This window comes from Peromyscus maniculatus, chromosome 7, assembly GCF_049852395.1.
Source record: "Peromyscus maniculatus bairdii isolate BWxNUB_F1_BW_parent chromosome 7, HU_Pman_BW_mat_3.1, whole genome shotgun sequence".
Classification (NCBI taxonomy): Eukaryota; Metazoa; Chordata; class Mammalia; order Rodentia; family Cricetidae; genus Peromyscus; species Peromyscus maniculatus.
This window is the reverse complement of record NC_134858.1, coordinates 108282995-108310076: the sequence shown is the minus strand read 5'-3', so window position 1 is coordinate 108310076 and position 27082 is coordinate 108282995. Positions and strand designations below refer to the sequence as shown.

Genomic DNA, 27082 nt, shown 5'->3' with positions numbered 1-27082 from the left:
TAAATAACCAGGTTTGGTGGCGCGGGCCTGACATTGCTCAGAAGCCAGAGGCAGAAGGATTATGGTGAGTTCAGAGCCCGGATTGATCTACATAGCAAGACTGCATCCCCACCCTCAAAGAAGACCCCAGCGCACGTGGTGGCCCATGCCTTTAATCCCAGCACTAGGGTGGCAGAGGCAGGTGCATCTCTGGGTTCAAGGTTAACCTGGGCTACAGAGTGAGTTCCAGGTCAGGCAGGACTACACAGAGAAACCCAGTCTTGGAAAAAAAAAAAATCCACCCTCTCCCATCCCCCAGCCCCGCCCCCCCCCCAAAAAAAACGAAGAAAACTATAACTATGCCCCATCCTTCCCTTCCCAATTGCCCTACCAACTCTCGTTTTCTGTGTGGTCCTTCACACGGTCTGACATGTAATTTGTGTACGTGCATGTAGTGCCCAGAGGCCACAAAAGGGCTCAGATCTTCTGGAGTCGGCAGTTACAGGAAGTTGGGTTCTGGGAACCGAACTCAGGTCCTCTGGGAAAGCAGCAGCCACCTCCCCAGAACTACTATATCTTAAACTCCTGTGTGTATTAGCTGTCCTTCTGGCCCGTAAGATCCCCCCTCACCTAACTTCATGAAACAAACGGTTTTGTCTCTTCTGCCTTCGCTCGTTTCCATAGTCCCAACACCCGCTGCCTTCCACACCCTGTCTCTCTGCTTTCTCTGGCCCCAGAGCTCCATTCCTCACCTCACTGGACCGTGTGTCCCCTCCTGGCTCTGACACTTTGTCCACCATCACAGACGAGGTTTCTGGCCTAAGGTCCTTTATTTCCCGGTGTATCCAGTCCCCCTGGATATCTAGTACACCTCGGTCCTGATGGGGTTCTCCTACCCCTTCACCGAAATTAACAATTCTTCATACCCCCTGCTCTCCATGTCCTGTCTAACTGCCCCTCCTCCAGAAAGTCTGCCCTTGCCTCTCCTTAGCCTTTGGGGTCCCACAGTCCCCTGTGATGATCCATCCTTCCCTGCTTAAGCACTTGGCCAGCTGGGGCACCCTGTTGCCATTACTTGCTAGGCAGATGACAACCCCCAACCCTGCCCTTGCTCCCGTGCCTGTCTCTGGGCTCCTTTTGGTGCCTGCTAGAACGTTCCTGAGGTCCATCTCCGCTTTCCACGTTGGACCCTCTAATCCCGACATGTCCCATCCTGCAGCAGAGGGAACAATTGGCGAGAATCACCAGGATCACAGATAAGGCGGGATTTGAACGCCGATCCCCAGCAGGGGCTCCTGGCCCGGGGTGCACACAGTAGACACACAAACCGGCAGATTTTTGGACCAGCGGGCAGCAGAGCCCATGTGAGTAGCCAGAGCTCCGCCTCCCGGCCAATGTCTCTGCAAAACCAGGCGTCAGGGGCTCACCCGGGAGCCGGCTCCCGCCCCCTGGCATCCCGCCAGCCGTCATCCCCATGAGGTCAGCCAGGGCCGGCGATTTCGGGGAAATACCAGCTGCTTATTAAAAACAGGCGGTGGTCAGGCCCCCGCTGCTTTCCCAGTAGAAACCCGGGTGTTTGTGCCAAGAGGAGCAAAAGCGGGCAGGGCAGGGCAGGGCAGGGCAGGGCCGGGACCGCCAGGCGCGGGGAGAGCTTCAGGACCCGATCGGACGGCCAGGGAACACGAGGGTCCGGTCACCCGCAACCGGAGGCTCCACCGAGCAGCGAGGGGTCGTGACTCGCGCCGGTGGGACTCAGGCAGCCGACAGACCGGGCGGAAAAGCGGAGATGCCACCGGGCCCTCCGGCGGAGTTGCGCGGCCAGGGCCCGCCAGGCGCACGAGGCCCTGCAGGGGGCGCCAGAGGCCCGCGCTCGCCCCATCTGGAGCTGGTTAGGGCTGCGCTGCTTGGCGGGCGGCGGCGTGAGCTCATCCCGGCCCGCCCCGCTGCGGTTTCCCAGCCGCTGCTAAGCGGACTCCACACAGAAGCGCCGCGCCGAGAGCCTGGGGAGCTCAGCGCTGCAGCCGCTGCTCCGGGCTGTGGGTGTTCGGCGGGAGAAACTGCAGTGTGTGTCGCTGGCAGGCGCCCAGTTTGACTGAGCCTTGAGAGCCAGCCACCAGCATGTGTCGCTGCTGTCCACCGTGAGTTGTTGGGACGTGAGACCATGTGTGTCTCACCAAGGGAGCAACTGCGTGTGGGATAAGTCGCACCCCTCCCTGGCAGCACTTTCTCCTCTGGTTCTATTTGGGAAAAGCAGCCAGGAGCATAGACGAGATGGATGAACTCAGTTACCAGCCTTGTCCCCGCCTGAGTGCTGAAGGTCCAGGCCAGCCCAGGTGTCCCACATGCCTAGGACCCACCTCAATATTCAGGACACCTACATAATTTTCTTAGTCACTGCTTCATCTGATCTTCCTCTAACCCCCAAGAACTCTCCACTTCAGAATATGACATTAGGGTCATGGCTAACAGTGATCCACTAGATCACATAGGGAAATAACGCATCTGCATATGGATTCTCTCACACACAAGGGAAGCACTCCCGTTCTGAGTTGGAGACGCCAACGGGCAGAGTGCAAGGTGGTGATTAGGCTAGGAAAAGCCTCTGGGTGAGACGTCCCTAACCCCTGGCAAGAACAGAGAACAGAGGAGCTGGAGGTCACCGAGCCCTGCACCTTAAGGGGGTCCAGGCTATTTGCAGGGGGCGCCAGAGATTGCTGCTCAGGCTATGAAGAGTGTCAGGCTCCAGGAGTCTCATGACCAGAAGTCATGACAGACGGATGAGCACATGAAGAGTGTAGAGGCTGATGCCTCTTAGCATTCGGGGTTCCTAGTAGCCCTGACCATCACCTTCCTCATGGGCCCCAGGTTCTCCATGCACACTACTGCACAAGGTTGTGCTCTCTAGCTGCTCTGGTCCTTCAGGTCCCCACATGTGAGATACAGGGGCTACCCTGCTCTGACCCATGGGGTATACAGACTGTAAAGAAGTGACCACCCACAGTGGGTCCTCAGCGCCTAAGACACTGGTACAAGCTGGATGAGGGATTTTTTAAAAAACTGGAATGGCTATGGTTTGCATAACCAGAGCTTCCAAATTACTTAGCAAAACATGTTTGCTTTTTAATTAACATGTGTGTTTTTAAAAAAATGGTTTTAATTAAAGCGGATGGAGGAGAGAAGGGATGATGGAGAGAATATTCCAAGCAGTTCCAAATCCCAGCCCAGGCTTCTTAAAAATAAAGTGGGAGGCTGAGCATGGTGGCCCAGGCTTATGATCCCAGCACTCAGGATGCAGAGACAGGAGGATCAGGCATTCCAGCCTCTACTATATAGCAAGTTGGAGGCCAGCCTCTCCTGCTTGAGATGCTGTTTCAAGAGAAATAAATAATCCAGGCAGTGGTGGTGCACACCTTTGATCCCAGCACTCAGGAGATGGAGGCAAGCGGATCTCTGTGAGTTTGGGGCCAGCCTGATCTACTCAATGAGTTCCAGGACAGCCAAGGATAAACAGTGAGACCCTGTCTCAAAACACTAACAATAATAAAACTAAAATGTGCCACCCCAAGCTGAAAGAAACTATGAAGAGAGAATCCTTGGAGAGACCCAGAACAGCACCACGTGACTCCATCCCCTCGAGCCTCTTACTAAGAATTTACCTTTCTTACAGTTTAACCATACCCCTGGCAGCTGGGACCAGGAGAGGGAAGGGCTAGCCTGGGAACACAGTCCTGGGAAGGGGGGCCAGCAAGCAGAAAAGGGAACAGAAGCAAGACTGAAGACCTGACTGTGGACGCCACGTCGAGGCAGCCTAAAGTTTCCTAGAGAGTTAGGAAAAAGTCACCTCGCCCCCAGCCACTCCCAGTAATGGGAAGGCAGACATGCATCTGGGGGCAGTTAATGTGGCAACCCCGGGGACAGCCAGGCAGTAGAGATGCAGGCTGAGGCTAGGGGTCCCAACATGGGCAAGAGGGATGTGTGAAGGACTGGTCAGAGGGAGGGACTCTGTGGAGACTGGAAACAGGAGGTGCTAGGGCCTCCGGGTGAGCTCACAAGAGGCCAGCGAGTGGAGCTGTAAAATAGATCGGTCCAGTAGGGGTCAGCGTTGGCTCCTGTATGACTGAGGCATCCAGTCGGAGCTCAATGTATGTTGATAGAAGACGAGAGTGCCCCCTTTCTGGCCTTTGGGGGTCTGTAGCAGCAAGAAGGCACAGCTCAGGGTCAGATGTCAGCATGGGGGTGGGACAACACCCAACCCCATAAGTACCGACCTAGACAAATAAAGAGGGAGACTCTGGAAGCTAAGGCAGGCAGTCCCAAGGGTCTGGTCAGATGGTCCAGAACCGAAGCTTGCGGTATTTCCACCCAAGACCCTGTTTCTCATTAGGTGCCTTCTTGTCTCCCCCAGCTCACACCCCCACACGAAACGTGCCTCCCTCTGCTTAATTCATCACACCCAGCCTGGTGGGAGGCCCAGCGGGGCGGCTTATTTTTTCCCCTGAGCTCAGACATTCCTTGCTTTATTATTCTGCACATTTCAAAGCATCTGTCGCCTCCCCAGCCGCCTCCAACCCCAAGCTCAGAGTCTAGAAGGAGTCCCTCAAACGTTCCCGGTGCTTGTCTGTCTGGTCAACTGAGGCCCACTGATGGGCGGGATCGAACTCTGGGAGAGACAGACAGGGTCCTTCCGCCAAAGCCTGCACCTGCACTTATGCACTGCATGGGCCGGGTCACCGTCCCATCACACTGCCTCCTCTCTCTTCACCCCTCCTGGTCCACCCTCCCCACAGAGAACCTCAGGGACACTTCCCTAAGTCAGAACCAGCCTTTGTCTCCCCCCCCCCCCCCGCCCCCTCCTGGAGTGAGTGCTAGGACAATTATCAGGGTTCCTGCCCTGCCCTGGGCCCTACCAAACTATAATCCAACAGACCCGCTTGTATTGCACAGAGCCATGTCTATTCTAGAGCGAGTTTTCAGCCACCCGAACAGCAGAAGTGGACTCAGCCTCAAGGACCACTGAGGTTGACGGAGAAATGGTTCTGGAGACCCGGTTTCAGCGAACAAAAGTGGGTCAGGGGAGTGCTGGACAGACTTCTACCCTACCCTAGAGAGCAATCCATGCCCAGCTGCCTCAAGAAAGGATGGGATCCCTGCTGCCAGAGGCATTCAAGCGAGAACAACTTAGGAAAGATGTCTGGGACTTCTTCCTGCTCAGCTTTTAGGCTGAAGTCTGGGGCCGGCAGGCATTGCTGACTCGGATGAGAAGTGGAGGGACACCTCTTTACTCCACGAGGGTCAGATACAAAAGTGCGTGCCGGCCAAGGCGCAAGGAAGACCTGGGATCTCAGCCGAGGAGTTTTCCTTATTAATTCACTGGCCCGCAACATGGAAAGGCTGGAAACACAACGGAACGGGCTACCATCTGGCCGCCAGGGGGTGTGGGAGGTGGGCTTAGTCTGGACCCCTCTACAAAGAACTTGAGGTGGAGGCGGCTGTGGAGGAGGCTGGTGGGGGAGGGGCGCTCTACCTGGGGAGGGATCCAGGCAGAAGCTCAGGTGGGGTACTGAGGAATGAGTCTGTTGGTTACTCTCAAAGGTGGGACACTTGGGGGCCATCTTGCCCCCAATGGACCCTGAAGCCAGGCATGTCTACCTAGGTATAGACTTTATGAACACATCCTGAGATACTCAGGACGGTAGGAGTCACTCTATGACATAGACCTGGTATGTTCTGAGAGCCCACAGAAAATGTGGAAGCCCGGGACCTGCCCACATTTCCACTCCCTAGAACTGGCCTGGAGATCCTTTCGATGTGGAGACTTGGGGACACAGAGCCAGAGGTTCTAAGCCAGAGCAGCCACCAGTGAGCCCTTACACAGGCTCCTCTCCCCCTGCACCCCCCTCCAGGACTAGGGATATGTTAGCCTGGAGCTGTGGCAACTAGCCATATCACACTCATGGGAACTCCTAGCTCAGAGCTCCCTCAGGCCAGGCGGAATGAAGCCCAGATACCTGCTCATTTCCCCAGGCTTAGCACCGTCCTTTTTATGTGCCTTTCCAGCGGCCCACTAGGGACGAGAAGTGACTGTCATCAGCTTCCTCACCTCAGCTACAGGCCCCAGAGGTGAAAACAGACATGGGTATCCGTCTGTGACACCAAGAATGTCAGGACCCAAACCCACCTGCAAAGGGAGCTCAGGCGAGGCATCCTCTCCTGTGTGCCCTGATCTCACCTGTACCTTCCGGGGTTCATTTACCCTGCCGCTGTCAAGACCCCACCCACACTTCCCATTGATGGTCTAGGCTATGCGCAATCCCAGATGAAAATGTCATCACGAGAGCAACAGCGCCTACATGACAGAAGTATGGACGGATGGACAGATTGATTGGTGGCTTGATGGGTTGATTCAAAAGCATCTAGAGCCTTGGACAGATCCACCCTGTTCCAGGGCTTCTACCCAAATTTCCTCAAAACTTAAAAACTGACTTGGAAAGTTGTGCTTTGCCAAGTGAAGACACAGAACACAGCGGTTGCCAGCAACTGTCACCATTGTTTTGTAAACAAAAGAATATTTTCAAGAGGTTGAGGGGGGAGGGAGGGGGCCAGGCTTGGCGGTGCCTGCTTGTGATCCCAGTACTTGGGAGGTAGAGGCAGGAGGATCAGGAGGTCAAGGCTACCCTTAGCTACATAATGAGCTCCAGGCCAGCCACCGCTGTGGAGTGAGACCTTGTCTCAAAAAAGGAGGAGGAGGAGGAGGAGGAGGAGGAGGAGGAGGAGGAGGAGGAGGAGGAGGAGATGAGATCTCATACAGTTGAGCCTTAAAGCTGCATAAATTGAATTTCATAGAAAATATACAGCATAAAACTTTTTTTTCTCATGAGAACTTTCTTGGGTATTGTGATAAGTTGGGACCACAAATTTGAGAAAAACCAAGTGCTTTCAACCCCCACCAAGGCAAAAATCCCTTCTGCAGCCTCTTTGACTGGAAATGCGTCCTCTCTGCTTGCATACCCCTCAGGACGGGATGATCACTACCCATCTGCAGTGGCTTGGGAGCTGAGGAGATCAATCTGGAGCAGTTCAGAATGCTTCTCAGCCTCTTGTGGGATGGAGGGAAGGAAACCAGGGTTGGAGCGAGGCGGCAGAAGGATCGAGGAACAGGAAACCTGGGTTACTGGAGTAGGGGGGAGAGGGGACTCTGTACCTGGACCAAAATAAAGAAGAAGGAAGCCAGGCATGATGGTGAACACCTTTAATCCCAGTACTTGGGAGGCAGAGGCAGGTGACTCTCTTGAATTCAAGACTAGCCTGGTCTACGGAGTAAGTTCCAGGACAGCCAGGGCTACACAAAACTGTCTTTTTTTTTTTTTTTTTTTTTTTTTTTTAAGATTTATTTATTTATTATGTATACAGTGCTCTGTCTACATGTATGCCTGCACACCAGAAGAGGGCACCAGATCTCATTACAGATGGTTGTGAGCCACCAAGTGGTTGCTGGAAATTGAACTCAGGACCTCTGGAAGAACAGTCAGTGTTCTAAACCTCTGAGCCATCTCCAGCCCCAAGAAACCCTGTCTTGAAGCAAGAAAAAGAGAAAGAAAGGAAGAAAAAAAGAAAGGGAGGAAGAAAGAGGAGGAAGTTGGCCAAGACCTGAGTCCTCTCCCCATCCCATCCTCATCCTACCCTATCTTCCCCATCTCTGGGGCCCGGAGGCTGCCCACTGGCCCCTCCCATTTCCACCACCCCTTTTGAAAGGCTCAGACACCCTGAGGCTCTGTGGATATGATGGCCGTGTATATAGGGATACAAGAGGCACCTAGTCCTATACACCAGAAAAGGGACTAGAGCATGCAAAAATAGTAGCACCCTTGGCATCCCAGCCACCTGGAGAGGAGGGAGCTGGAAAGGGCCCTTGAAGCCCTGACGGTCTAGGCCTTTCTCAGTCCAGGAGGCCCTGGCTGCTGAGAGTGGAGGGGCCTGCTTGGGGCGGGGAGGGGGGGTGGCCTGTAGGCGCTCACATACTCCACATTCCAGCCATGCTCTGTCAGCATTTGGGCAAACCCAAATTTGTGTGGCTTTGGGAGGGTGGGGAACAAATAACCCCCAAACTTGAGTGAGGGCGGGGCAGGAGCTGTTTGAAGGGAGCTGGAGGGAACCCCAGGAGCCACTTCTGTGCAAGGTCATGAGTTCAAGACCTGGGTGTTCAGCTTGTTCTCTGAGGTGGGTCAGCTCCCCCAGGTGGGGCTGACTCTGTCCCCAGGCAGGCACACTTCCGCCCCCTCTTGCAAACCCTCACCACCCCCACCCAGGCCTTGGGACCTTGCACAGCGTAGCAGCCTGGCTCTCCGAGCACCCCTTATGCAACAGGAGGGGCTGTCAGGCTGCTGCCAATCCCCGTTGGCTCCTCCCCGCCCCTCAATTTCATACATTCCTTTATTTGGACCCTTTCACGCCACACCCTGACTCTTCTCCAGGCCTTCAGCTTTCTGCTGCCCCCTCCCCCTGTGGCTGACGGCTTTGAGCCCCGCAGGCCAGTTTCTCACGTCGGCAACCCATTCCTTCCATAGCCCCTGAAAATGTCCACAAAATGCTGAGCTTCTTCAAGACCCCGACTTCGCTCTTCTTCCGCCCGAATTCTGGCCTTCCTGTACCTCTGCTTCATGTGACTATGTGACCTAATCCATGTCCCTCTGGTGTCCCTAAAGTCCCTGGGAATGGTGTCTGAAAGAGAGAACACAGGATGTGGAAGCTTGCCAAGAACCATGGGTGGCCCTGTAGGACATCAGAGCAGGGAGACATCACAGGCCCAGCTTCTCTAATTATCTGTCCTTTGGATTCAAGTTCCAGCTCCTAAACATGTGAGTTCCAACGGCCCATTGGACTCTTGGCTTTTCACTGTCACTGGACCTTCTGAGCGAAGTTCCACAGCTTCATGGGGACCATCTGGCCCTGTCTGGAGTCTGAACCCTGCCCTCGGCCAACCCCCTGGTTCAGCCTGAATCAGAACTGGAGAGGCAGCTCTTGTGCCACCGAAGGACTCAGAGTCCCAGCTCAGGCCAGATGAGGGCCTAAGGCAGGGAAAGCCCAGAGCAGACCCCTGCCTTGTGGTGTGCGTGACCTGACACTTGAGGCCTGCAGGGAGCCAGGCTGATGGCAGGACAAATCCTTCTCCCTTTATATCCCTTCCTACCAGCAACAGGGCCACACTGGACCACCCTGCTTGAGGGGGGAGCTGGGACCAGTGTTTATGCAACTGTGGGGAGGCCGCAGCCTGGCTGGCAATGCAGCCTGCCCAGCACCAGGGCTGACTCAGCAGAGCCCCCCAGCACGTCCACCCACAAACACACAGACGAGCACAGTCACACACAGGCAAGCACACATGTACATATGCACAGATAAACGAGCACACACGTTCTCAGACATCCACACATACAAATGTATAAGAATACACTCACTGACATGCACACTTGTGAACATAGAAGCACACGTACACACTCACACACACACACACACACACACACACACACACACACACGAACGAACATGCCAAAATGCACACACTGCCTTCACAACTAGCTGCACTGGATGATGCTGAGCAAGGTGAAGGGTGACCTCAGCAGCTGAGTGTCACCTCCCCTGAGCTGGAGTCCTACACTGAATACAAAGGAGAAAGAGAACAGAGCACAGGCATTCAACTCTCTGTTTCCTGACTGTGACACATGACTAGCCACCTCATGACGATGACACCACACCTTCCCCACCATGGTGGACTGTCCCCTCAAACTGTGAGCCGAAACAACCCTCCCTTCTTTAAGTTACATTTGTCAGGCATTCTGTCACAGCATTAAGAAGAGCAGTAACTAATGCACTCCCCAGACCAGACTTGACTTCCCCAGAACCTCCCTCCAACAGCCCCAGGGTGCCCTGCCTGACCTATCTACACCAGAAGCCCAGTGGGGTGGGGCTGCTGTGTCATGGAGAAACATGCCAGATGCTCCCTCCTCCCTCCCACCACCGAGCCAAGGTGAGCACTCATGGAGACGGGGGCAGGTGTGGGGGAGACCTAGGAAATCTAGAGGGACCAGATGAGCGACAGGCATTCTTGGAGCAGGACATGTAGCTCCCTGACTGACATGGAACCTGGCAACAGGGCCACTTCTTGCCTCCGGTTGATTAAAAGCAGTTCATTTCCTGCTCGGGACTCCTCCCCAAGGTGGACCCCACCAACAGGAAAATGCTAAGACCACCCAACCCAGTCCTGTGCAGGATTGTCCATCCATGTGCCAGAATTCTCTTCCTTGTAAGACCAGCTAAGTCAGGTATGATGGCACACACCTGTAATCCCCGTACTGAGGAGGCAGAGACAGGGGGATTACCACAAGTTTGAGGACAGCCAGGACTACCTAATAAGTCTTGAAAGAGGGATTGGGGATTTAGCTCAGTGGTAGAGCACTTGTCTAGCAAGTGCAAGGCCCTGGGTTCGGTCCTCAGCTCTGAAAAAAAAAAAAAAGACAAAATAAAAAAGAAAGAAAGGGGCTGGAGAGATGGCTCAGAGGTTAAGAACACCGACTGCTCTTCCAGAGGTCCTGAGTTCATTCCCAGCACCCATATGGTGGCTCACAACCATCTGCAATGAGATCTGGCACCCTCTTCTGTATACATAATAAATAAATAAATCTTTAAAAAAAGAAAGAAAGAAAGAAAGAAAGAAAGAAAGAGAAAGAAAGAAAGAAAGAAAGAAAGGAAGGAAGGAAGGAAGGAAGGAAGGAAGGAAGGAAGGAAGGAAGGAAGGAAGGAAGGAAGAAAGAAAGAAAGGGCTGGAGAGACAACTCAGTGGTTTAGAGCACTGGTTGCTCTTCTAGAAGATCCAGGTTCAATTCCCAGCACCCTCACAACAGCTCACAACTGTCTGTAACTCCAGTTCTGGGAGATCTGACACCCTCACACAGACATACTTGCAGGCAAAACACCAATGCACATAAAATTTAAAAAAAAAAAATTTTTTAAAGAAAGAAAGAAAAGACTGGGTGGTTCCATTGAACGGTGCTTGGCTAGCAAATGTGTGGCCCTGGGTTTGATCCTCAGTACTGCTTTATTCCTTTGCATGTTTACACTGCATTTTGTCATCAGTCCACATCTGAGTTGTTTCCAGCTTGGGCTACTTGTGAACAATGCTGCCCCAAAAGTGGATGTAGATTATACATTTGAGATCCTGTCCTTAATTTGAGAGAATATATACTCAGAATTGGAATTGTGTCATGTGATAACCCTCGTGTGTGTGTGTGTGTGTGTGTGTGTGTGTGTGTGTGTGTGTGTGTCCTTCAGCCACACTGAAGAACGCTATTTTGTTTGCTGTAATAGCTGCAGTATTTCACCCTCCCACTAATACACAAGGTTCTCATTTCTCTGCACCCTCACTAACACACTGCTTTCTCTTGCAGAGGGTGGCTGGTGCAGTCTAGTATTCATTTGTTTGCTCTGTTTGATCTGGTTTGGAGTTGTTTTTGTTTTCTTCTTGTTTTTAAGATGATTCCACTATGTAACCCAGGCTGGCCTCAAACTCCATAGCAATCCTCCTGCCTCAACCTTCCAAATGCTGGAATTACAGTTCTGAGTTGCCTTACTCTAACGATGAGTGGTATTCTGACACAAACTAACAAATAAATGGATGTGAATATAATGGGGTTGGAGGGAGGTGACGGGCGCTTGCCGCTCCTGCATAAGATGCCTTTCAGTTCCCAGCACAACCATCTGTAACTCCAGCTGCAGGGGATCTGATGCCCTCCCTTTTTTTGGCCTCCTTAGCTACCAGGCATACACACAGTGCACACATATACATACAGACGAAACACTCATACACCTAAGATAAAAATAAATAAATCTTTTTTCATGTGTATGCTATTCCATTGCCTAACAGATGCCAAGCATGGGTGGGTTAGGGTGAAAAGTTCCATCCTCTGCGCCCTTTTGCTGGTCGACTGGCTATTTGAATATCTTTAATTTTTTAAATCACATTTGTTTGTGTCGGAGGGTGGTACATACACACCACAGCACATGTGTGGAGGTCAGAGGACAACTTTCAGGGGTCATTTCTCTCCTTCCACCACGTGGGTCCCAGGGCTCAAACTCAGGTCATCAGGCATCTTTAGTTACTGAGCCATCTCACCAGCCCCAATGCGTATCTGCTGTGGGATGTTCTGTATGTCCTGTGGGAGCCCGTTCTTGGGTTCCTTGTGACTTTACCCAGCAGGTCCGCATAGAGGATGATTAGGACCACGGGCCTGAGTGCAGGTGTCTGCACCTCTGCAGATGGTCTGCACTTGGCTGTGCTGTGTGATGGTCTGTATGTCAAGTTGCTCTGATTGGTCAATGAATAAAACACTGACCGGCCCATGGCTAGGCAGGAAGTATAGGCAGGACTAACAGAGAGGAGAAATAAAAGAACAGGAAGGCAGAAGGAGTCACTGCCAGCCGCCACCATGACAAGCAGCATGTGAAGACTCCGGTAAGCCACGAGCTACGTGGCAAGGTATAGATTTATGGAAATGGATTAATTTAAGCTATAATAACAGTTAGCAAGAAGCCTGCCATGGCCATACAGTTTGAAGCAATATAAGTCTCTGTGTTTACTTGGTTGGGTCTGAGCTGCTGTGGGACTGGTGGGAGACAAAGATTTGTCCTGACTGTGGGCAAGGCAGGAAAACTCTAGCTACATGTATCTTTTTTAAATTTAATTTTAATCTTTATTTTGGTACTAGAGATTGAACCTTGGGCCTTATAGAAGCACTCTACCACTGAGCTCTACGCCCAGCCCCACGTCCCTCTTTCCTTTTTTTCTCCAAGAGAGAGTCTTACTATGTGGGCCTGGCTGGCCTCAAACTCACAGAGATCCACCGATCTCTTTCTCCCGAGTGCTGGGGTAAGGTCATGTGCCGCCATGCCTGCTTGTGTCCATCTTCTTTAGAGTTGTTTGCTCAGGTCCTTTGCCCAGTCTTTAATCAGATTGTTTCCAAAGGGGTGATTTATGTGAGTTCTTTCCACACTCTGAGTATTAGCTCCTGGCCTTCAAATCTTTGTCACACTCTGTCCTCTCATATAATGTCTGACCTCATTATTTACAAGCCACCCAGCTCCCAGCTCCGTCCCTCCTGCCCCTCGCCACCCACTTGAGTCACTATGGGGCCACGTTTGCTCACACGTGCTCACACGTGCTCACACGTGCACACACGTGCACACACGTGCTCACACACGCACACACACTTCTGGCTCTTTCCCTGCTCTCAGGGCACCCTCAGCCTCCTTGCTATTTGATCCCCAGCAGGTCTGGCATCTGTCTGCTGTGTGGGCTCCCCACACAGAGCCCTGTACTGCTTGCTCTCTCTAGCACTATGTCCCTAGTGCCTGGAACAGCGCCTGACACACAGCAAGTGCTCAGTGAAAAGTTAACTAGTTTAACACACTGAAGGGTTAAAATCAGAAGCAGCAACGGACTTCTGTGACACACTGACACCCTCTCACATACACAAACACCCTTATACACATATCTATATATATCCTCACAATCCTTACACACTCAGACTCCACTGCTGTCACACCAATACCCCCAGGAGGCCTGGCTTGCACGGCCTTAGAGCTTGCTCTAGAACACACAATCTGGACTTGGTATGCAGACACACAACAGGCCATGAAAATGAGCCTTGATGAGGCTGTCCTGAGCTCCTGCATACCTCTGGTGCTGTGGGCTTTCCTACCCTGTACGTCCAATCTCCCTCTGACCCCTCCATTCCCAGCCTCCAGGCCTTGCACCTCTCCATGGGGCATTGTTTTTCCTCCCGACCAAACCTATGAGGGCCACCTCCTCTTGTTGTGCCTATGGAGCCCCACAGCCATGACTTCCACTGAGAAACTGGGGCCAAGGGACCCACTGATGATCACGTATCACCCCAACAAGGCCCCTGCCTTTTTCCTAGGGCAGAACACCTCAGTTTCTCCATCAGAGTCAAGTCTGTGGCTGATGGTCCTTCAAATCGGACAGCCTGGGGACGAAGTCAGCTCTTGCCCTGCCCTGCATTCCGACTGTGACCAGGCCAGGCCACTCCCCCCACTGGGCCTGAGCTCTGGCTTCAGTGACTCGGATGGCTCAGGGCCGCTGGCCTGTAGTTAGTTCATTGTTCAGACAGTGTGCTCGTGGTCCTGGTGGGATCCTTGTGTTGAGTGGGCCCGCATGACTGCAGCCTCCAAAGGAAGGGCAGCGAGGCTTCCTCTAGCTTAGGACGAGCGGAAGTGAGCTAGAGAGCAATGGAGAGGATGGAAAGAAAGAAGGGGAAGGATGGAGGGTGAGAGAGGAAGGAAGGAAATCATTTATTCATGAGGCCGTGGGTGGAGACAGAAAGGGCCGTCACAGGTAGGCAAGCACATCCCAACAGGAGCCAGAAAAGGCACATGGTCTGGCTCACGCCCTTCCTTCCAGAAGCTCCGGACCTGGTGTCGGCATCACGGTTGGGAGACGCGATGTCCCCAGCTTGGCCTGCCCTGGGCTTCCTGAAAGGCAGCCACAGGTTATGGAAGAAAGGCTGGATCATGACAGCAGAACACCCACCGAGAGTTGGGGTTGGCGGGGATGGGGTGGGGGACAGCAGCGTGAGTGTTAAAGAATGACGTCTCACCTGTGAGCAGCTCAGCTGGCCATGATGTGCTTCACAAATGCTGGAAAGAAAGGGGAAAGGAGTGGCTGGGATTCCCGGGGGGCAGCCAGGGGTGGAGCTGGGTACATGACCCCTCCCCAGAAGACCCTGCTTTGCTGAGTCTCCATGACTGCTCCCCAGAAGTTTCCTAACCCAGCTGAACTGCGTCCCTATACCTCTGACTGCCACCTGATGAGCTGGGTCATCCCCCTGCCTTCTCCCCAGGAAACCCCCATCCTGCTGAGCTCACCTTCATAGTTGATGCAGCCGTTGGAGTCTTCTTGACCCGCCATCAATTTCTCCACCTCATCTTCAGTCAGTCGCTCACCTGGCAGGGATGGAGGTAAGTCCCACCACCCAGAGGCTAACTGACGGGGGAGCCCGTTGAAGCCCTCTGGATGGTAGGTTTGCCACCAGCATCGCTCCCAAGGTCATGGACAGCCACCACCCCTGTTTCCAAGCCCAGAACAACCAATCATAGGTCAAGAAGTGAGTGACCTTGACCTTGAGATGGAGACTTGGGCCCTCTGAGCCTAGGCATCTTCACGCACATACTGTCCTCTGTCCCTGCTGGGTTTGCAGGAGTCCCCCCCCACCATAGCAGTCTCTTGGGGGTAACCCTTTGAGACTGGTAGAAGGGTCCATGGAAGGGACAGAGACTTCTCCTTGCTCCACAGACAGTCTGAAATTTCTCTTTTCTTTGCATGTGTGTGTGTGTGTGCATGTGTGTGTGCATATGTGTGTGTATGCGTGCGCGTGTGCACACACACGCATTGGTGTTTTGCTTGCATGTATGTCTGTGTCAAGGTGTGAGATTCCCCTGGAGTTACAGACAGTTGTGAGCTGCCATGTGGGTGCTGGCAATCAAACCCAGGTCCTCTGGAAGAGCAGCCAGTGCTCTTAACCACTAAGCCATCTCTCCAGCCCCAAATTTTCTTCTTTTTTTTTTTTTTTTTTTTTTTTTTTTTTTTTTGGTTTTTCGAGACAGGGTTTCTCTGTGTAGCTTTGCGCCTTTCCTGGAACTCACTTGGTAGCCCAGGCTGGCCTCGAACTCACAAAGATCCGCCTGCCTCTGCCTCCCGAGTGCTGGGATTAAAGGCGTGCGCCACCAACGCCCGGCTTCTTCTTTTTTTAAAATTTTCTTTCTTCCTCTTATTTATTTGAGATAGGATCTCAGGTATCACAAGCTAGCCTCAAACTGGCTATGACTAGGAGTGATCTTGACCTGTCTGGTTCCATCTCCCAAGTGCTGGGAGTACAAGCACATGCCAGTGCTGAGGATCCAACCCAGGATCCCAGGCAGCCACATTCCTAGCTGAAGTCTGGCACTTTCTGACTGTTCTGTCCTGTTCACTGGCAAAGTACCAACTGTGGTGACCCCCCACACTCTACACACACACACGTACGCACGCACACACGCACACACACACATACACACACATACACACACACACACACACACACACGCACACACACGCACACGCACACATATGTGCAAACCCTAAGACCAGCATAGGGCTGAACACAGCAGTTGTTCAATAAATGCTTTCTGCATGAAAAAGTCACTTTGAGGAGTTAGGTGCCCAGGTACCTGATGGTGGTGAAGACAGTGGGTGGTACCTAGGGCCCACAGATGTCACAGGTATGTCACCTCCTTGGCCACAAAGAACAATGAACATCAGGACTATCCCAGACTGCCTTCCCGCCCTGTCTCCAGAGCTGTGCCCACCCTCGCTGTTTCTTCTAGCTTTCCTTCAGCCACATCTAGATGCTATTTCTACCTCTTGCCGTTGAGGCACCTTGACCGTCATTCTGTTTCAATGTCACGAATGAGACACAGGCCCAGGGGCGGGTGATGCAAGGGTTTTCCCCAGGATTCCCCAGAGGAGGAGATGGTGGAGGAGGAGGCTGCCCTCACCCAGCGTAGCCAGCACGTGGCGGAGCTCTGCGCCCATCACTGTGCCGTTGCCCTCCTTGTCGAAGACCCGCAGGCCCTCCACAAAGTCCTCGTACGTGCCGGTGTCCTTGTTCTTGGAGATGTGCTGGAGCATGGGCAGGAACGTTTCGAAGTCCATCATCTTGGAATTGAGGTCTGCAGACAGATGGCCCCAAGTCTCAGGTGAGAGGATGGACAGGTACAGCCTTCCCCTGAGCCTGACGCTGAGGGGCCGTCCCGCTCCCGTGGTTCCTGCGCACTCTGATGTATGTGCTGTGCACAAACTGTGTCACCACCACAAGGCACTTGGCAATCTACTGACAAACACTTGGTTTACACAGACCTTTGCCATCCCAAGTGGGGTTAGTGGGGTTCAAGGTGGGCTCTGTTCTCTACTCCTCTCTCTGTCTCTGTCTTCTCTCTCTCTCTCTCTCTCTCTCTCTCTCTCTCTCTCTCTCTCTCTCTCTCTCTCTCTCTCTCTCTCTCTCTTCCCTCTTCTCTCTTCTCTCTTCTCTCTTCTCTCTTCTCTCTGTCTCTGTCTGCCTCTGTCTCTCTCTCCCTCTCCCTCCAGGATCTTACTACATATCTCAGGCCACTCTGAAACTTACCATGTAGACCAGGCTGGCCTCAAATTTATGGCCATTCCCTTGCCTTTACCTCCCCAGTGTTGGGATTAGAGGTATGCACTACAACATCTTTATATTTTAGACTTTGAACATGTACCACCCTGAACTGTTTATGTAGTACCAGAGATCAGACCCAGGGCTTCAAGTAAGCTAGGCAAGTATTCTACCAACTGAACAACATCCCCAGCACCCCTCCCCCTTTTTGAGATATGGTCTCACTCTGTAACCCAGGCTATCCTGGAACTGTGTAGCCTAGACTGGCTTCCAAGTCACGGTGATTCATCTACCTCAAACTCTTGATTGTTGGGTTTGTTGGCCTATATTGCCGTGTCAGGTTTCATTTCTTATAGACCTTACCCTGCCCACCCCCTGTGGACACAGCTGAGCCCAACAGAGGCCTTCCCTGGACCTATGATGTGGGCCTGGGTGTCATTCTTTGAGTCAAAGCAAGCAGCCAAGGTGAGGGAAGTTGACAAAGACCCACAAAGGGATGCTGAGGAGGCTAGAATCGGGGAAAAACAAGCACCCATGTCCCCTGACAGACCCTGCACCAGTATGGATCCCGGGTAGTACAAGGGTCCATCCCCATGGCCAGGAAAGATCCAGAATGCCCATCATGCTTGTCTCTCATCACCATGACCCGGTAGCCAGCCTTACATCCTCATCCCAACAGCAGGAGAAAATCAGGAAGCAGGTCAGTGAGGTTCCCATGATACCAGATAGCCACCCACCCTGGCAGTCTCCCCTGGGCCTGGCACTAACAGGCAGGGTGTACTACCTTCCTGTTTGGGCTTCCCCAGGACACGGAGCACCTCTGCCTGGGTAGGATTCTGACCCAGAGCCCGCAGGACATCCCCACACTGCCCATACGTGATCTTCATCTCTCCCTTGGGTGTGCGGTCAAACAGCAGAAAGGCTTCCTTGAACTCTGTGGGAAAGGGCAGTGAGCTCTGGGTTCTCTCTGGGGGGCCCCACCACCCTCCCCACCCCACTGGTTTGAATTGGGAACCCCTGGTCCACCCCTACCACTCCCTGGGCTCAGGACTCTGCTCACCTTCAATCTGTTCAGGCGTGAATTCGATCTGCAAAGAAGTCCAAAGATGGGGTACTTTTGGGTCATCATGGGCCACCTAGGTCTCAGGCCCTTGGCTGTGCCAGCCTGTCGTCATAGCAACAGCACAGCCTCTACCTCCTAGGACCTCATGCCGTCTACCCAGACACCCTCCTGCAGCTGCAGCAACTACACACACATCTGTCCAACCTATGTGTAATCAGATTGTAATATCAGTCAGGCCACGGAGTCTATGCTCAATGTCACAGGCCTGACCAAGCTGACTGTGAGGGGAGGAGCAAGCACACGGCTTCGGGCCAGAGGCTGTGTCAGCAGGGAAGCATGTGTGTGGGTAATCAAGTGCGAATGCTTGTGCACATATGTGTGTCTATCTCTCACAGATCCCCTTGGGGCCCTCAAGGCTGGACACTCATCCACAAAGCCCTCCTGTATCTACCCTTTACATTTTGCCTGTGGCCCCAAGGTGGCTCCCCCACTCCAGCACATATAGGGCTATGTAGCTTTCTGGTGACATAATGGGGCCACCCTGAGGTCAGGAGGCCTCCCGGGACCCAGTAGCCCCCTCCTCATCGGTTTCCAGTCTATTTTTATCACTGCTGTCACTCTCCCCAAAGTCAAGGTCACACCAGCGAATGGAGCCTGGGGAAGAGGGTATGACTGGCTCCTGAGAGTCCCCCACAACCTCCATAGTGCACAGCACAGTGCAGAAGGACACCCCATCCCTGTCACCTGCTGGGGGTGACCCTCCGATTTGAGGCTCAACCTGTGGTATTGAGAAAAACCACATCCCGGCTCTGGGAGCTCTCTGTGGGAAAACCTGGGGAGACAAGGCTCCCTGGCCTCTGGAAAGGGCTCTGTCTGTCCTTCTCTGCCAACTGGAGAGAGAGAAAGACAGAGAAGGGGGCCTTTGCATCCCCCTCTTTTGAGGCATAAATTTGTGCCAACCTCATGCCTGGATAATGCCACTATGGGTCTCAAGGTGGCTGCTGGGGCCTTACAAGGCATCCTCAGGGACACATAAAGGGGCCTAAGGGTGGCAGAGGAACAGAGAGCCAATTCTAGGGTACAGTGGTCTTACAAGTGGGGCTCATCATCCCATTTCACAGTTGAGGAAACAAAGGATCAGAGCAGCTGAGACGGAATTGAGCTGGGATACAAACCCAATGAACACAGGCAGGTGCCCCTGGGAAGGGTACATGACCAGATGGAGGCCCTGTAGCAGTGGTTCAGGGCTCGGTGGATGTGTGTGGGTGGAAAGGAGTCCACAGGCCCCTGCAGAGGCGGCCAGAGAGGCAGTGGCTGCTGGCCAGCTGAGAACAGGACGCAGGCTGCGTGCTGCTATGCGGATGCCACAGGTGGCGGGCATGGCTCGCTCTCCCAGTTTAGATTCTGGGCAAGACAACTGGGCCAGGAAAGGCCTGGTGCCGCTTAGTCGTGCTCCACGGCCAGCTTCCTGCACGACTTTCAGAGCCTCCCTTTCCAGCCCGTTCCTCCGTTTTCCCAGTTAAGAGTGAAGCCCAGGAGGGTTCCGCCCGCGGTGGGCTTGGTGATCTTGGCAGGAGTGAGTGTCACCCAGCCTGGGCAAGGCCCTGGTTTCCCTTACCCACTACTCCACCTAAGGATGCTTGGTATGGACTTGAGACCCCTGCAGCCAGAGAAGGAAGAGCCCTGTTTGATGGGGGACAGCTGGCTCCAGGATTTCCTAAAGATGTAATCCAGAGAGAAGAACCAGGGGAGTCGGTTTTCATAGTCACCAAAAACCATGCCCGGTCCAGACTCTACTCTTAAAGCGCAGGGGCCTCTCGGCAGCCTCAGGGGAGTCTCACCAGCTGTCTGACCACCATCCTCCTCCCCCTTCGGTCCTGCAGATGTCTGAAACAAGCAGGTCCCGTTTAACCTCTGCACAGAAACGGCCAGCGTCTAGGGCCTTATCCGCCGTGGCAGGTCCCACTCTGAGATTCACTCATCGGGCTCGGTCCCTCCTGCTACAATGCAGCTCCCTCACTCACCTTAACCTTGGAAGCATCAAACTCTGCTTCCTTGGGGCGCTCAGGCTCAGGTGCAGCCGCAGGTGCAGCTGCGGGTGCAGCCGCAGGGGCTGGAGCTGCTTTGGGGGCAGCGGCCTTGGCGTCATCCTTCTTGGGCTCTGGCTTTTTGGGGGCCATCGGAGCTGTAATCACAGAGAGGTGGGAAGGAGGGAGGATGGAGAGAGTAGGGTAGGTGAGTCTTCTGCCACCCTGAGCTTTATCTTACCCATATACCTCATGACCCCAGCCCCACCCCTACCATGCACAATAGGGACAGGGCCATAAAAGGGCATTGGCTCTGCTCAAGGGGCTATTTTGGGTCCTGGAGAGGGCATTGTTCAGGCCCAGGAATGGGGAGGGGAGGGGAGGGTGCACCATTCCCCCAGTCACCTGTTGGGGAGAGGGAGGGAGAGGGAGACAGAGGCCATTGCTCAGCCTGTGCTCTGAGCACACAGACACAGACAGACAGACTCACACACACACACACACACACACACACACACACACACACACACACACACACACACGGAGCTACTCTTCTGCAGACCAATAAGTTTTGGACAGGTAAAGGTTAGAAAAGTGTGAGTTGCATGCTTTGCACCATGGTAGAGGCTACAATGTCCTGAGGGGCACTCTTGAGTTAAACTGCACCTGAGCATCCCAGGTCCTGTGTTCAAGAGCAAGGGGTGGGGGTAGATGTGGATCTCTGTCCAGGCCTCTTTCCAGGTAGGGGATCCCAGGCCGTGTGGGTGGTGGGAGGTCTCTGGACATTTGTATATGTTGTCAGGGTGCCTCCGTGCCAGGGTCTGTGAGTGCCAGGCTGGGTCTGGGAGAAGGGTCTATGTCTTGTCTTTGTGGGTCTGTTTCCAGGTGTTCACGTTCACATGTGTCTGTGATGGGACCCCTGTGTGTTTGTGTCTGGTTGTTTAGATGTACTGGCGTATGAGTGTCTAGCTACAGCAGACAGCTACAGCCCAGTCCCAGGGTCCCAGGGTCTCCAGGAACACCCCCAGCGCAAGCAGAAAGGGTGGTGCTCCCCCGAGGACTGTCCTCCATGCTAGTTCAACGGCTCCTTTTACAGCTCCTGCCAACCCGAGACTAGTGTCTCAAGTTTCACACCCTTTGCTTCTCTCTGCCCTCCCTATGATGCCCAGTGTCCATCTTCCCCCACATACTCCAGGGTCCAGCCTCTTGCTCACCCCTAGTTCCCACTGTACCTTCTGTCTCTCCCTGCTTGCCCCTCCATTTGCCCCCTCTGAAGCTTCCTGCTGCCACTCTTCCCATTATCCCATGCTTCCTTCTGCTCCAGGGGATCCTGCATCTCTGAGGGACCCCAAGGTGCTGGGCAAGGTTTGCCCCTGGGCGCCAATCGAAGACTCTTACCCCTCAATGCCTACTCCAAAGGTTCACCCCCCAGGGCGCAAGCAACAGTGTCCAGCCCCTGGAACCACTCCCTTGGTCCCCTGCCCGTGGCAGATGGCTATGACATAGCACAGCCTGGCTGGGCCACCACTTGGAGAAATGGAGAGGCTGAGGTGGCATGAGGCCCTTCCAGCACACACTCAGAGAACGAGGACATCTTGCAAACACATTGGGTTCTGTTCCCGCCTAGTGTCTGTGCGTGTGGGGGGAGGAGGGGTGTTCCTAGTTATTTTTAAGTGCCTGAAGCCTTTGATAGAAACTTCAGAGGCTGCACCTCCCACCCTAAGCCCCAAGGGACTTCTCAGGCATGAAGAAGGGTATAACTCAAGCTGAGACAAGGTATGGAGGCTTCAACCTGGGGCACCCTACCATCTTCCTGCTGGACCTGGGATCCTCCCATCTTGTCACTCAGCCTCCCAAGGAAGGGATAGCAGTCCAGGGCTGAGTCGCCATGCCTGGCTGAAACACATTCCTCCCTTCATCTGGAGGGCAGAACACCCCACATCTGGAAATCTGACAACATCCGGGGCTGGAGGGGGGGGGGGGGACAAGTTTTTCACTTTTCTTCCAGATGCTTGGCAAGAGTATTGAGAAAGAGAGAAGCGGGGGAGGGTCCATGGAGACATCAGAAATGCCACAAAGGAGAAGGCAACCCGAGGGGGAGAGAGAAACCTCTGTACAGCCCGACTGCCCAGACCTGCTGACCCTTAGCATTACTAGCTCTCTCCCCTGCCCCCCCCCCCCCCCCGGCATAACTGACTCTAGTTGGTGGCGTCATCCACACACAAGCACAGCCAAGACGCTACCCAGATCCCTCTCACTTACCAGGGCAAAACTGAGGCCCAGGGCTGAAGATGTACACACAGGGTGACCCGGATTTCCTGCCCCACTTCATCTGCCCTAGCACTGTTATCCTTCAGAACGCAGCGCAGTCAGAGTTAAGTGCACAGCGGGCCCATCCAGGCCTCCGATTCCAGCCTGTGATCTGTACTAAGGGGCTCAGGTAGTCAGAGCCTCAGGGAACTATCTTCCTCTCTCTGGGCTGGTGAGAGGGAGAGGCGTCTTGATCCCTCACACATAGGGCAGCTCATGGAGAGAAAGTACATAGAACTCCTTCCTTCCTCCCCAGGGCTCAGATGGGGCTAGCCTCTGCTCCAACTCTGACTCTGAGCTTGGCCTGCCGGTTCCTGGAGTAGCAGTACCCAGGCTTGTCCACAGGAGAACTTTCCACACTATGACAGGTATCCAGCCCTCAGTAGGGACTCTTCGTTCGACACCCCCCACACACACACACACAAGGCCAGCTTCTCTATAGCCAATGGACTTGGCTGGCTAAAGCCAGTAGCGAAACCATGGTGGGTAGGTGGGCAGGTAAGGGAAGAGGGCAGGGAGGACAGGCTATGGCAACTCTCAGATCCCCGGTCCAAGCTGTTGCTTTACACCCTCTAAGAAGGACAGCTGAGCAGACAGGATTCTGCAGGACTTGAGGGGCCTGGAGAACTCAAGGGTGGTAGTCTGAATCCCCTCCCCCACAAGCTCTGACATCTGAGCAATGGCCCAGCTGATGACAAACTGCGAGCTGGGTTCCACAGTCCCGGGGCGAGGAGAGCAGCCACCTTACTTGCCTTTGCCCACAGGCCCTGACTTCTGCGAGGCCTGTGGGTCTGGGCCTCTCTTTAGGCCCTTCTCACTTCCTTTAGACCAGGCTGTTTCCTCTCCCTGGTGGCCATGTTCACCCCTGGTCTCAGATGTCAAGACCTTCGAGACTCCCCTGCTCCCCCTTCCCTGTCTCCCCTGTACCTGTACACCTTAGCAACAGTTTGTCTCTCACAGGTGTGACCCCCACTTCCATGAGTGACAGCTGGCCCAACAGGAACTTTCTTCCACGGTTGTAGGTCACCAGAGCCTGGTCCACAGCAGGCAGGCCCTCGGCAAATACTGGATGAACCAATGTCTCGAGTTTCTAAGTTTACACACCTGTCAAAGGCTATACACTCCTCCCAATAGGCAGGCATTACCAGGTAAACCTGTAATTGCAACATTCAGGAGACAGAGGTAGGATATCTGTGACTACACAAGTGAATTTGAGGCTAGCCTGGTGTACACGAGACCTTATCTAAATCAATATATAAAGAAAAAATTTTCTTTTAATTAAAAAGGCCTGGTATGGTAGTGCATACCTTTAATCTCAGCACTTGGGAGGCAGAGGCGGATGGAACTCTGAGTTTGTGGCCAGCCTGGTCTATGGAGCAAGTTCCAGGACAGCCAGGGCTACACAGATAAACACTGTGTTGAAAAACAAATAATAGATAGATGATAGTTAGATAGACAGACAGACAGATGATAGATAGATAGGTAGGTAGGTAGGTAGATAGACAGATGATAGATAGATGATTAGATAGATGATAGATGGATAGATGGATGGATGGATGGATAGATAGATGGATAGATAGATGGATGGATGGATAGATAAGGACAGGAGGATGGCTCGGCAGGTAAGAGCATTTGCAGAGGTCCAAGTTTCAGTTCCTAGCACATCATGCCTGCCTGTAGCCGCAGCTCAAGAGAATCTGACATATTTTGTCCTTCACAGGTTATACATATGGCATACACTCGTACACTCATACATACACACACACACAAATAAAAATATAAAAGAAAAAACTAAGCCCATCTCTGGAGGCGAGGAGAACGGAGGGGCTTCCTGAATGACTGATACAGTCTAATGACTACAGAGCCTCCACCCCCCAGAGCAATATGGAGCCAACAGTCCTCAAAACCACCATCCGCTTACTGTACCCCTCCTCTTCCAGTGCCCAATTCCTGCTGCTCACAGTTCCTTGCTCCCTAGCTACTGGTTGAAATCCCTGTCACAGCCTGGAAGTAATGGCAAGGTGGTGGTTCAGGTACACGCTGACTGTAATGACTGGCCAGCAGGGGGCAGAGAAGTGACGGGAACCAGCAGCCTTTGGTCCCTAAGCCCAAACTAGAATCCTAACCCAGACCCTAAAGCTGAAGCCTGGAAGCCTAAACCCAGACCCCAGACCAAGGGTTCACAGCCTGAACCCAGATCCCAAAGCACACCTAAGACCCAGGCCCAGATCTTGAGACTCCCACATCCTGAATCCAGACTATGTCCTAGAATGCCAAATCTTAAACCCAGAATCCTTTGTTTTCTTCCCCTTTGACTTTTCCAGACAGGGTTTCTCTGTGTAACCCGGGCTGTCCTGGAACTCACTACGTAGACCAGGCTGGCCTCGAATTCAGAGATCCTCCTGCCTCTGCCTCCAAAGTGCTGGGATTTCCACCACCACACAGCAGGATGAAGAATTCTAAAACCAGATCTGAGATCCAGGATTCAAGACCCCAGACTGTAAATCCAAACCCTAGCCTCAGGTCAGGCAGATGACGGCTTTCCACGTGGACACTGCCTGCTGCTTGGCGTGGACAAGGGAGGCTATGGGGAGCCGTGTAAACTCTTGGCAGTTGGTGGTGGGTGCTTGGCAGATCTCCCTGTCAGCGTTCAAAGGGCATGAGGAATGCCCCTCATCCTATCAGAGCCAATATGGGTAGCTAAGAATATGGTGGCCACATGGGAAAGAGGGTTGACTGTCCCTTGGGCCCAAGAGCCAGAAGCAGGGAAGGAGGGTCAAGCTCCCCACGTGTCCTTGTCCCCCAGCCACAGGCTCCACAAGCAGGCCTGGCCTTTCTGGGCCCGCCCCTCCTGGCTTACAGCCTCCGGGCTGGGATGCAGGCCCACACTTCCCGGAGGAGTAGTGGAGAACGTGGCCTGGGCCAGACCCAGAGCCTTAGAAGTAGGTCAAATGTTGCTGTATAACAGGTCCTGGGGACCCCGTCATGGCCCAAGCAGACCCACACAAATGTGTGTGGCCAGAAATGTGACCTCATGACCATATGTTGAGTCGTCATCAACACAGACCCTTAATGGGGTCCCTGGGTCCCGCCTCAGTTGCAAGATGGAGATGGCCCTGGGAGGCGTCGACCGGCAGTCAAAAGGACCGAGAGAGCAAATGAATGTACGAGCATCTGTACCATCCTATGGCCTTGGGTGAAAGTCTGACTCCAGGAGGACTTCCCAGCAGGACTGATCAGCCACCAACAGGATGTGGCCTGCTTCCCATGGCCCAGCCCCAGGCCTGGAAAAATGGAAAACGGTGCGTAAGGGGGGAGGCAGAAAATGCCCTATGCTCTTGAGAGCCAACCTGGGCTCTGTTCCTCCTGGCCTCAGTTTCCCTACCTAGCCAATGGACAATGGTAAGGTAGATGATGGTGGGTTCTGAGGGCAATGTCTACTCTAAGCACCGGCCCATCCTCACCACCACACACAGGCAACTCTGTCCTCGGGCAGGCCAAACACAACTCCCAGGCCCCTCCCTTTGCCCACTGTGCTGACGGGGACCAGATGCTCCAGCCTTGTGGTTCTGGGTGGGGGGGGGTGGTAGGGCCCAGCGGGCTGGCAGGCAAGCCCTGGGTTTGGCCCGGGGACCTATAATCAGCTCCTGCCCCTCTGATCCCGGCCCAGGACTGACGCTTTGGGGCTGTGGTGTCCTGGCCGGCTGTGGCCATGGCCGCTATATTTGGGAACCTAATTCAGCATGAAGGAGGAGGTAGCAGGCCAGAGTCTCCAGGGCCTAGGGCCTCATGGGGGACAGTGTGGGGACAGCAATGTCCAGACTTGGTCTATTATGGATGGAAGGCACATTCCTGTTTTCGTGAACTAGTCTGGCTTGAGGGACCTTGATCCTGCTCCTCATAGCTTACCCACCCAAGGAGGGGCTCTGAAACTATGTTTGAAAATACACACACACACACACACACACACACACACACACACACACACACCCGCACGCCCCTGATCCAAAGAATAGGAATACAAGCTGGGGTTGTGCAGTCTACGCGAATGAGAAGGGCCTGAGAGCTGTCAAGGGTGGCTGGAGGGCTGGGAAGACCGCTCGGGGTAAAGCGTTTGCTGTATAACCACAAGGACCTGAGTTCAGATCTCTAGACGCCACATAAAGCCTGAACATAAAGCCTATTGGGAGATGGGACACAGAGACAGCTTGGAAGCCCGAGGACCTGCCAGCCTGGCACACACAGAAGCAGATGATAAGAGACCCTGCCTCAAACAAGATAGACGGTCAGGACCAACCCCAGAGGTTGTCCTCTGACCTCCACACGTGTGCCATGGAATGCAGGCACCCACGTTCCACACGTGAACATCAGACTCACACTCGCTCAAACATTTTTATTTATTTTAATTAATTTTTATGTGTATGGGTGTTTTGCCTGAATGTATGTGTACCACATGCATGCCTGAT

At 53.6% G+C, this 27082-nt stretch overlaps 1 protein-coding gene across 1 annotated transcript; it reads right to left on the bottom strand.

Moving 5' to 3' along the window:
- Nucleotides 1-14313: 14313 nt before the first annotated feature.
- Nucleotides 14314-20538, bottom strand: Myl3 (myosin light chain 3). Its single transcript, XM_006975522.4, has 7 exons — nt 20304-20538; nt 18277-18304; nt 18001-18150; nt 16579-16752; nt 14911-14988; nt 14643-14682; nt 14314-14517 (listed from the first exon to the last, which is right to left on the bottom strand). The coding sequence occupies exons 1-6, from the start codon at nt 20457-20459 to the stop codon at nt 14654-14656; spliced, it is 615 nt and encodes a 204-aa protein (XP_006975584.1). The 5' UTR covers nt 20460-20538; the 3' UTR covers nt 14314-14517; nt 14643-14653.
- Nucleotides 20539-27082: the final 6544 nt, after the last annotated feature.